This window comes from Arachis duranensis, chromosome 2 (genome assembly GCF_000817695.3).
Source record: "Arachis duranensis cultivar V14167 chromosome 2, aradu.V14167.gnm2.J7QH, whole genome shotgun sequence".
Lineage (NCBI taxonomy): Eukaryota > Viridiplantae > Streptophyta > Magnoliopsida > Fabales > Fabaceae > Arachis > Arachis duranensis.
This window is the reverse complement of record NC_029773.3, coordinates 75,693,721-75,705,894: the sequence shown is the minus strand read 5'-3', so window position 1 is coordinate 75,705,894 and position 12,174 is coordinate 75,693,721. Positions and strand designations below refer to the sequence as shown.

Genomic DNA, 12,174 nt, shown 5'->3' with positions numbered 1-12,174 from the left:
CAGCAGGGTTGATGCCAACAGCGCACATCTAGGCTTAATACACCTCCGTCTGAGCTTCCATACGCTAAAGCCGCTCTAGCAACTCCCTCCACTTCAGTCTGAGCTCATCCGTAGATGTCATGTGGGTGGGGATCTCTTGATAGTTCTCCCGATAATCATTCAACTCCTGAGCTTGCTGGTGAAGGTTGTGTTGGAGCTCCTGCACTTGCAGTCTCAAATTCACGCCTTTCTCGGGGTCGATGTCTTGACTGGAGGCATAGCCTAAAGACGGCCTCAACGTGGAGGTGCGGAGGTTGCTGGTGAAGAACGATCCCAGCCCGTATACGCGGTTCTTGTACGGTGCTGAGGCGATCTCGCGCCAAACTGCATCGGGACCAACGACTAAAGCTGCAGAGCCATCGGTGATGTCTTTCCCACTTTGCTAAGACTGCTGAGTCGTGGCCTCTAGTCTCTGTGTGTAGGACTCCTGTGTAACACAAGTTATTGTGATTACTATGACAGATATACAGTTAATCTCTAATAATTTTATAGCAGAAGATCAGATGTATGTTTACTCAAATAATGATCCTGAGACCGCTGATAAGCGAATCTTGCTTTGTTCTCCTTTATCACGTGGGTGTACTTAAACGTCTCCGCCAATGTCACCTCATGATTCAACGACTTCGACTATACCTGTTGCATCGAAACAATATGATGATCGGGGTTGCCTAGTAATGATATGCAAAAGAATATAACTAAGTTAATATCAAAATTAAAGTCACTACATACCAGCCCGGCCTTAGTCTTCATGAAGGTCGGCATCTATACCAGGCATATCAGAGACTTTTCAGGTGAAGAGGTCAGAGTTTCTTCGTAAGAGGCCAATGAGATGTGATTTTAGACCTTCCTCTAGATTGGCCCCTATTCTCGTTGTCTTTTCGACATGATCCCCGATTTGTACTTTTTTATCTTTTCTTCAAGTTAGAGACGTAGTTCTTCCCGAGTTCGGACACCGTCGAATTCGACAGTGTTGACTGCCTGTTAAATTAAGACTTTCATTGTAACAATTTCGTGCCAATTTATTATCTCCTTTTATGGTAAAAATTCCTTCTACAATGGAAAACTTCATACACAAGTGAGCTGTAGAGACAACTACTACTAGTCAGTTTAAAGTGGTCTGACCTATTAAGGCATTATACATTGACATGATGTCAACCACAATGTAGTCGACGGTTAATGTCCTTGTTTTGTGCCATTTTCAAAGGTGGTGTATAGAGAGATAAATCCAACAGATCGGATCGGCATGTCCCCTAACCCGAAGAGGTTATCTGAGTACGACTTCAGATCCTTTTCTTCTAACCCGAGTTTATCAAAAGCAGGCTTAAACAGTATGTCTGCCAAAATTCTTTGATCCACCAGAGTTCTATAGAAATTTATATTGGCGAGGATCATTGTTATTACTACTGGGTCGTCGTGGTCAGATGCCACCCCTTAAGCATCTTGTTTGGTGAACGAGATGGTTGGTAAATCGAAAATTTTGTTGTCTTCTCCAACTTGGTATACTTCTTTGAAATGCTTTTTACATGAGGATTTCGAGATTTCTCCTCCAGCAAACCCTCAATTTATCATATGTATATGTCGTTCAAGAGTTTGTGGGGACGTTCTTATCGTCCTCCGTCCTCATCTCTTTTTCTCTTTCTTTGATCATCCAATCTTTCAGCTAAGTACCTTTCTAGCTGACCTTCTCTGGCCATCTTTTCTTTGACATTTTTCAAATAATAACAATCATTAGTAGAATGCCCATACAACTTGTGGTACTTGCAGTATTCTGTCTGACTTCCTGCCTTTTATGTTTAATAGGGCGAGGAGGTGAAAGCTTTTTAGTGTGACATATCTCCCTGTAGACATCTATAAGAGAAACTCGGAGTTGAGTGTAATTATGGTACATTCAAGGCTTTTCTGAGTTGTACTTTTCCTTTTTCTTAGCTTCCTTCTCCTTATCTCGAGTTAGATAGGACAGGTTGGGTCTCGGAGGAGGCTCTCTAAGTTAAGAATTTTTCTCCATGTTAATGCATTTTTCTTCCCGTTCTTGTACTTTGTACAAGGAAGTCGGGTGTCGCTTAGATATGGATTAGGAGAACAACCCTTCTTTAAGGTCATTAACAAGCCCCATTATTACTGTTTCAGTAGGTAAGTTTTGTATTTTCAAGCAGGCTTTATTGAATCTTTCTATATAATCTCGGAGTGTCTCTTCGACTTCTTGTTTCACTCATAGCAGGCTTGGAGCATGCTTCACCTTGTCCTTTTGTATTGAAAACCTAGTAAGATACTTCCTAGCTAGGTCGTCAAAACAGGTTACCGACCAGGGAGGTAAGTTGTCAAACCATTTCATTGTAGCTTTGGTTAGGGTTGTCGAGAAAGCTTTGCAATGAGTTGCATTAGAAGCGTCAACTAAGTACATCCGACTTTTGAAATTTCTGAGGTGATGTCTTGGATCGGTCGTCCCGTAATAGAGATCCATGTCGAGAGTTTTAAAATTTTTGGAAACTCCAACTCACATGATCTCTTCCACAAATGGATCTTCACCTTCCAAAGGACTTTCCTCCCGATTGGGGTTGCTTTCTCCACCCAAATTGGGGTGATTCCTCCATTCCTGATTGAATGTATTAGCATAGGGATCATTATTGGGATTTCTAGAGAAATTTCTCATATAATTAACTTGCTTAGGAGTGGGTTGAGCATAACTATAATTCTCCTCTTGGTTGAAGCTTTCACTCATGTCATAGCATGCATCTTGAGTATTAATGGCTGAGACTTGCATCACACTCAAGTGCTGAGTAATCATACCGATCTATTGTGACATGATCTTGTTCTGAGCTAGAATGGCATCCAGGGTGTCCACCTCCATAACCCATTCTTCACAGGATTCACAGGATTTCTCTCAAAAGAATACAGATATTGGTTATTAGCAACCGTCTCAATAAATTCATTAGCCTCTTCACGCGTCTTCTACATGTGAAAAGAACCTCCTACGGAATTGTCCATAGACATTTTTGCCATCTCAGAGAGGCCATCATAGAAAATCTGCAACTTGGTCCAGTCTGAAAACGTATCTAAGGGACACTTCCTAACCATTTGCTTGTATCTTTTTCAGGCTTCATGGGGGTCTCACCATCTCTCTACCTAAAAGTCTGAACATCCACCCTTAGCATAGTCAACTTTTGAAGTGGGAAGAATTTAGTCAGAAATTCATTGACCACTTTGTCTCAAGAGTCCAAGCTCTCCTTGGGTTGAGTATCTAGCCACTACTTTGCTCTGTCCCTCACAGCAAATGGAAAGAGCATGAGCTTATAGACTTCATGATTCACTCTATTAGTCTTCACAGTGTTATAGATTTGCAGGAAGATAGAGATGAATATATATGAATCTTCTTGTGGGAGCCCATAAAACTGGCAGTTTTGCTGCACTAGAGTGATCAATTGTGCCTTCAGCTCAAAATTGTTTGCACCAATAGGAGGTACAGCAATACTGCGCCCATAAAAATCAAGAGTAAGAGCAGTGTAGGAATTTAGTGTCTTCCTATCTTGCTCATTACCATTTGCATTCCTACCATTAACATTAACAACATTATTGGGACTTTTGTGATCCATGGCTTCCTTCTCAAAAGTATCCCTGAGATTCTCACTGGCTTTGTAAGCTCTAGCTTGTTTCAAACACCGTCTCAAGGTCCTCTCAAGTTTAGGATCAAAATCAAGAAGGAGTTCTTTGTCCCTGTTCCTACTCATAAACAAATAGAAAACAAGAAAAAAGTATGAGAATCTATACGTTAGAGTGTAGAGAATTCCCAGTGAGGTATCCTATGTAAAAAGAGATAAAACAAAACAATGCAAGCAATTAAACTAAAAATTTCGAAAACTAATAAGAAAAAGTAGCTAACAATTTTCAAAAATTAAACAAGAGACAATAATAATATTTTTGAAAATTGCAAAAAAAAAAAATCTCTAACGGGACACTAAACTTAAAATCAGAAATTAAGGAAAAATAAACAAAGTCGAATTTAAAAATTTAAAGAAAAATAAACAAGCAAATAAAACTAAGAAAAATAATACCTAATCTAAGAAATCAAATAACTGATAGTTGTCAATCACAGTTAATTCTCGGCAACGGCACCAAAAATTTGTTGAGGATTTTCTATATCCACAAACTAATCGGCAAGTGCACCCGAGTCGTCCAATTAATACCTCAGGTGAGTGAGCGTCAATCCCACGAGGATTGATGGACTGAGCAACAATGGTCAAATGATTAGCTTAGTCAAGCAAGTAGAAAGTAGTTGTTTTGAGGTTCAAAAGGATTAAATAGAAATTCAAGGAATAAAGAAAAAAATTAAGAGGTTTGGTGAGAAATCAATGAGAGAAATCAGTTAAGGTATCGGAGATGTTTACTTTTTTGGATTAGGTTTTCTTACCAACTATTTTAATCATGCAAGATTTATTTCATAGAAAATTGTAATTGACTAAATCCTAATGTCTTAGTGATTTAGTCTCCTCTAACCTTCATTAACCGCCAATGTCTTGGTAACTTAATTTCAATTAGAGGGTTAAGTTCAAATCTATTTTATGGCCACAAAAACCCTAATTACTCAAAGCTAAGAGAATTATATGTCACGTATCCCGATTAGTTCAAGTAATTAGCAATTTAGGAGGAATTTACTTTCAAGCTGTTGTTCAGGTGAGAGACCTCTTCCAAGAATCACAAGAATGCATATAGAATAAGGGTTATACTTTCGTTCCACCCAAATTCATAAAATGAAGAACGAAAGTAATCTTATTCATTGAATCAATACATTAATTAAAATAGAAAAGCAATAGTCTTAATCCATAGAAATAAACAGAGCTCCTAACCTTAACCGAGGAGGTCTAGTAGCTCATGACTTATAGAGAAAACAAGAGTTCTCAAAAGTGTGGAAGTGCCGAAGAAAGAAGATTCCCCTGAAGGGTGAATCTTTTTCCTTTAATATTTAACTTAATTTGATTCAAAACTAAAATAAAATATTAGATCCTAAAACTAAAAGATATTGTTTGTAAATAAAAATTACAAAAATAAAATAAAAGATAACTAATAAAAGCTAAATCCATTTAAAGATGCTTCATTGATGGGATTCAAATTCAGATTGCCTGGCACTAAATGTCAGTTGGGCGTTTAGCGTCCAAAGAGGCAGAAATGATATTGAGCTTGCTGTGTTGCTAGCACTAAACGCTAGTTGGGCGTTTAGCGCCCAAGGGGGACAGCTCCAAATCTTCTCCTTTTTGCACAAAACTATGCCAAATTACTCCGAATTTCACCTGAAATAAATAAAAACACTAAAACACTCAAAGTAGCATTCAAAGAGAATTTTTGTACTAAAATATTATAAAACTTAATAAATTCTAACTGAAAATGACTAGAAAATAAGGGGAAAATAGGGTAAATATGCTCACGCATCATGGACCCCTGAATGAATCCGCCACGGATGAGGATTTCCCGATGTTCCTTCTCTGTGGGTGGCGTTTGTTCTCTCTCGAGGTGGAGGTAATGCTAGCGTTAGGTCGTCATGGTGAAGTTCTGGTTTTGACTCAGACGTCGTGTGACCGTCTTCATACTGATTGTCTTCCATTCGTGAATGTAAACTTTTAGGTCCCCGGCAACGGCGCCAATGTTCCCGAGGAGTTACCTAAAACGGTGATTTGGGCCTGAACATGGGGTCCAGCCTCCTTTTGAGGCAGCATCCGACCCATTCGAATGTCGGGGTGCCGCCGTCCGAGTTCTTCGTGAGGAGATGGGGATGGTACCTATATGAGACTCCGATACTTAAGTTACCAAAGAGTTTAAGCAGGTTTTTAGTAGATTAAGACTTGGATATACCTAAGGAGTGTCAGTATATTTATAGTAGAATAGATAATTACCTTTTGGATTAGTTTCACCTGTTGGTGGATAACCATTCCCTTTATCTTGGGAGTTTGTTGAGATATATCTTCTAGATGAGGTAGAAATAATAGGAGATATTTAGGGAGATAGTTACTTATTTAAATAAGTATGGTTGGACCTCCTTGTTGTATCTGACTTCTTATGATGTCGGGCAAACAGAAAAGGCCACTCTTTTTATGGATAGTCCTTTATTCTTATTGGGCCTAACTTTATTTCGGATTAAAATATGAACATAACTCTTTTTAGCATTAAAGTTTTTTAATTGTAATAGAAATTAGAATTTTAAATTTGATTAAAAAATTAAAATACTTTTCGAATTCATTTTAAAATGACTAAAGTAAATATTAATAAAAAATATATTAAACAATTAATTTAAATAAATAATTTGTTTAAATAATAGTTGAACTATATTATAAATATTAATAGAATAATAATTATCTAATAACAAAAAAATTAAATAAGTTTTCAAACAAATAATTATACTAAATAATAAATGATTTGTAATACATGAGAATAAAATTTATAATTAAAATATCTCAATTTAATATTAATAAAATTTGTCATATGGTGATCTTGGCATTTTCTACATACCATAAAGATATAAATCCAAAACATAAGCTAAATAATACATAAAGATTTCACTTTTTCCACTTAATTTCATATTTTTTAAAGATTTTTATAGTATTTACGTGGGCTCAAAGTTATTTTAACATAAAGAAAAAAATAAGGAGACACTACACATTTAGACACCATAAATATGAGAAAACAAAAATATATGTAAAGTCTCAGAATAAGACCCATTTACACTAAAAAAGCAGCTTCACATAATCAGATCCAACACTTTTGTGAATGGCTTGTTAATCCTAGATACCAAACTATCCATAATAAGCTCCGATCATAAGTAAATAAATCTAAAAAGAATATTTTTACTTATGTATGAATTAGTTTCTATACTCTATAATTCACTTTGTGAATTTCATATGTCCCATATTATTTTTGATTCTATGTATTCAAACTTTTATAAAAAATGAAATAGTTATACTCTCAAATTCTCAATGATCACCATTGAAAAATACAAGTACTATTCTCTAATCAGCATTATCAAGCTGGCTCTACAATTACTAAAGGTTTTCGTGATAAAAAAATATATTTTTTAAAAAACTTTAAATCATTACCTATGTAAAAATATATGAATAGTTATGTTCCAGTCCAGTCTAACAAAGACTTTGGATCCGACCACGAATTATCGATCCGCCGGATCATTCGACCCGAATTTAAGAGTGACCCGCATATCACTTTACATCTGCTAAAAAAACCTGGAGAGCTAATAGAAACTTCTATGGTGATGGGCCCAAATGAAGGAGTCCACCCGAGTTCAGAGTATAAATGGAGAGGGACTTATCCCTCCCCAGAGGTACGTCACATTTCTTATCCTAATTAGATGCCTCTTGGTGCAGACACTAACTTAAGTATCGAAGTGTCCTTACAGGTGGCCCCACCTGCCGATCCACTGACAGCTCGGACGATTACCTCACCCCTAAAATTTGCGCCCAGATCCAAATCCTTCCTCACACCCATTTGCTCTAACCTGCTCTAACCTCGACCTCACCCATTCCGCCACTCACCCAAGCAACCGAACAAGTTATATATAGAATTAAATACTCTTTCGATTTTTAAAGTTTATGTTTAATTTGATATGATATATCATTAAACCATGAAAGTTCAAGTCTTTTAGTCATAAAAGTTGAATACTATATCAAAATCATTTCTATATTATGTAGAAACCCATAAATTAAATGGTTATATATCTCATTTTAATTTTTTGGAAATTGAAGTTGATCATTTTCTCATCATTGTATTGTTGCTTTGATATTCAGCGCAGTATTGTTATTAACTTATAGCCATAAACTTCAAAAATACCGAATCCTATATAGCACGAAGTACATAAACATAAGAACAAATATAAACAATAAAATGCAATATCAAAGAGTGGAAGAATTGATTTTCAGTATAGATTCATTTAAATGCTTGCTAGAAACATGTATATGCATTATACAGGAAAGAACAAATGACATCTTTCATATTATAATACAATAAGCAACAACTTCAAATAATAGTAAATACATATATATAATTACAAACTTTACATATAAAATCATAATATAAAAATAACAACATAATGAAAAGATATACAAAGAATTACAACCGATATGCAAGACTAAAATGATATACACATAAGCTAAGCAATATTAACATAAAAAGCTTAATTATATGATAATATCTAAATAATATACTATATATAATTTAATTACCTTCACATATATGATGGTGAATGGAATAAGAGGTAGGCACAAAAAACCAATCAACCTCTTAAAATCTTCCCACTGAAGGAATGTAAATTAAGCCTCATATAAAAAGAAGCTTAATTAAAAGAATTTCCTAGTGCTCAAAGTTGTTGCTTCTTTTGGCTCAATAAACCCTAGACGAAGCTCAAGATCCACTTCAATATTCTTTTCTTCAATAATACCTTTCCTTATCTCATTCATATAATTATTATAACTATGTGGCACCCCAACAAGAAGAGGAAATTGATGAGGAATTTCTGAAGTACCACCAATTATTGTTCCTTTGCCCCTTTGGATTATTGCATAATCATCATCATCATCATCCATTTCTAGAAAATTCCATGGCTTCTTATGGTTGGTATTATTATTTTTTTGTTGATCATCATCAATTTGAAGCAACATTTTCTCTTCAAGTGATTGCCTAAGCCTGGCTCTATCTCTTCTATGAATATTCATGTGGCCTCCAAGTGCTTGTGCATTTGAGAATCCTCTCTTACAAAAAACACAAGTATAAGATTTAGTTTGGCCATCCATTTTTCTTTTTCTCTAGTATGAGGGCAATAAGCAATTAATAGCAAAAATAAGACAATTTTATTAATTTATTTCCTTTGTTTTCCTAAGTCATCAGTTAAATAAATAGTTACCATGCCTTCTTATAAAAGGGGAATAAACTAATAAATTAAACATGTATAATAAAATAATATAGGAGAATCTTTTTATACACATTCATTGATTCAATTAGACATATTTCCTTTATGTTGCATGGAGAGAGTATATAAGAAAAAAAATTGATTTTGTTTATTTAAAAAAGAAAATGTACTATTTTTGACTTCATGAAAAGGTAAGAAACGTTTTCGCTATATATGAGAAGTAAATATTCATGTTTTTAATTCATTATTGTGTTTGTTTGTGTGCTTCAGGAAGATATTCTATTTCTTAGTGGATCAGCTACTTGTGTTGTAGGAATATGACCTAATTGAGAAAATATATTATTGGTCCTTTGTATATGTATGTTTTATACTCTATTAGTCCAATTCTGGTATATATATTTACTATTAATTATAGTGATTAATCTCTTATAGTAATTTATTGGTTTGTAAATATTTCGATGGGTGGACAGATGACCTAAAATTATATTTTTATTGTTTTAGATTGAATTTTTGGGGTCAATATAAATTAGCATAAAGTAAATAAAAAAAGTCTATATAAAAATTTGTTTAAATACAAGGATTAATTATTAATTTGGTATCCAAAAAAATTCAATTTTTGAAAAAAAAATTCTGAAAAGATGTTATTGACAAAACAACCCTTGAATAATTTGAAATTAAAATACGACAAAAAGAACTAATAAATATTATATTTTTCATAAATAACAAAAAAAATTTCATATTTAATAAACGACTTATTCATTAGCTCTAAATTTTTGTAGCAATATTTAAATAAATTTTTAAAAAGTACACAAAAAATTTTTAGCAAATTTTGATCTCTAAATTGTTTATATTTTTAAAAAAATGTGGTCATTCACAATAAAAAAGATTTAAAAAAAAAATTTGCTTTGACAAAAAATTATCAAATTCTAAGGATGAAAAGATATTTTTTCTAATAATGATTCAAAACTTTTGCATCAAAATTTGATCTCTAAAATTATTTTTTAAAATATATATTTAATATCTAATTTTTTATGATATTTTTAAATTTTTCGGGAGCTTAATTGTTGTTAGCATATTTTAAAGTTCGTTTTGTCAGCAATGCAAATTTTCAACTACTATTTTGATAGTTTACTCTAAATACAAATTAAAAAGACTTGTGTAAGAGAATATAAAAATATGTGTTAAAATAGGTTTAATTATTCTATTAGTCTCTATAGTTTTGCGAAATTTTTAGTTAGGTTCTTATATATTTTTTTCTTTTAATTGAGTTCTTGCACAAAATTTTATTTTTGATTGGGTCTCTATACTTTTTTTTCTTTTATTTGGGTCTCTGCACCAATTTTTTTTAATTTGGTCCCTATCTAATTAAACCAATTATTGTTAAGAGAGACCTAAATGAAAAAAATTGGTGCAAAGACTCAATTAGAAAGAAAAAAATATAAAAATCTAACTGAAAATTTCGCAAAACTATAAAGACCAATAGATGAATTAAACCTTAAAAATATAATTATTTATATACGTTTTCTTACTAAATTAAGTTGTTGAGAAAAGTAATTTATGACAAATTTTATTTAAAAAACTAACATAATAATAGTTAAAAGACCAAATTGATCGGTTTAAAAGCTGAGACTAATGATTATCATAAATTGATTGTTATCTTTATAAACATATATATGGTTGGAAGAATAGATTTATCTCGATTTGGAAACCAACATTTTCGATCAATGTTGTACCATTCACTGGTCAGTACAGATATTGCAACTTCATCTTTGCTATGTGTCGCCTTACTTATAATAAATGACATGTGTCATGACAACTATGGTACCTCGAGTACATGAGATGTACCATGTCATGTACTATGTGGCAATAGCTTTGGAAATGTGATGTGGTTTTTCTGGTTCGATGTGATAAAATTAAACTTTCTATTATTGATTATTCTTCTACCCTTTCGAGTTTCGAATTTCCTTTTCTGCATATCAATAAATTAGTATGTCTAATAACGAATGACTAAATATGAGAAGAAAGGCAAAATGATAAAATATTAGCAAGTTTTGATACCATATCTCACCTTGAAAAAGACGAAAATCATATCATTTTATAACTCAATTTTCATTCTTTGTCATTTTGGCTTATCAATATGATAAGTGGACTATAGTCAAGAACTATACCAATAGATCAATGAAGCTTTGTCATTCATTTTCTATCTGTTTTGTTTACGTAATAATCTGAATTGAATTGATAATTTTTAAATTATAGACACAAGTGTTTTGAATTCGATTTTATATAATGGATAATATTCTGTTTATTTAGTATTATATAATTGTTTCACTTTAATATTGTGTTCGATTTATTATGCAAAGTTATTTTGAATTTGATTTTATATAATGGATAATGTACCGTTCATTTAGTACTATATAATTGTTTCACCTTAATAATGTGTTCGGTTCATTATGCAAAAAGCTGTTCTGAATTTGATTTTATATAATGGATAATGTTCCGTTCATTTAGTACTTTACAATTGTTTCACCTTAATAACATGTTCGATTTTGTTATGAGTTGAATTGAATTGAATGGACGCAATTGTTCTGAATTGAATTGTATTGAATTGTAATCTCTAAATTGTAGACACATGTGTTTTGAATTTGATTTTATATAATGGATAATGTTCTGTTCATTTAGTATTATACAATTGTTTCACCTTAATAACGTGTTCGGTTCATTATGCAGAAAGCTGTTTTGAATTTGATTTTATATAATGGATAATGTTCCGTTCATTTAGTACTATACAATTATTTCACCTTAATAACGTGTTTGGTTCATTATGCAGAAATCTTTTTTGAATTTGGTTTTATATAATGGATAATGTTTCGTTCATTTAGTACTATACAATTGTTTAATTTCACCTTAATAACATGTTCGGTTCATTATGAATTGAATTGAATTGAATGGACACATGTATTCTGAATTGAATTGATAATCTCTAAGAAGAGGAGAAGAAAGAGGAGGAGAAGAAGAATGAAAGAAGAAAAACTTGCGTGTGCAAATTTGGAAGAAGAAGAACCTGCGCAAATTTAAAAGAAAAAGGAGGAGGAGGAGCGCGTGATTTAAAAAGTTGTTACAACAACTTAGATGGACTTAAATAAAAAATTTGCTTGAATTTAGAGCTTTATTCTTAGTTTAATTATTAAAACATATTCACATTAGACCAAAGATTTAAAAATTAAATCAAACATTGA

The 12,174-nt window shown here is 32.6% G+C and overlaps 1 protein-coding gene across 1 annotated transcript; it reads right to left on the bottom strand.

The window, feature by feature from the left end:
• Positions 1–8,369: 8,369 nt before the first annotated feature.
• On the bottom strand, positions 8,370–8,822 carry LOC107475090 (transcriptional regulator TAC1-like). Its single transcript, XM_016094728.1, has one exon. The coding sequence runs from the start codon at positions 8,820–8,822 to the stop codon at positions 8,370–8,372; it is 453 nt and encodes a 150-aa protein (XP_015950214.1).
• Positions 8,823–12,174: the final 3,352 nt, after the last annotated feature.

Excerpts from the sequence above, each read along its gene's own strand:
- LOC107475090 (XM_016094728.1), bottom strand. The coding sequence starts at position 8,822 with ATGGATGGCCAAACTAAATCTTATACTTGTGTTTTTTGTAAGAGAGGA.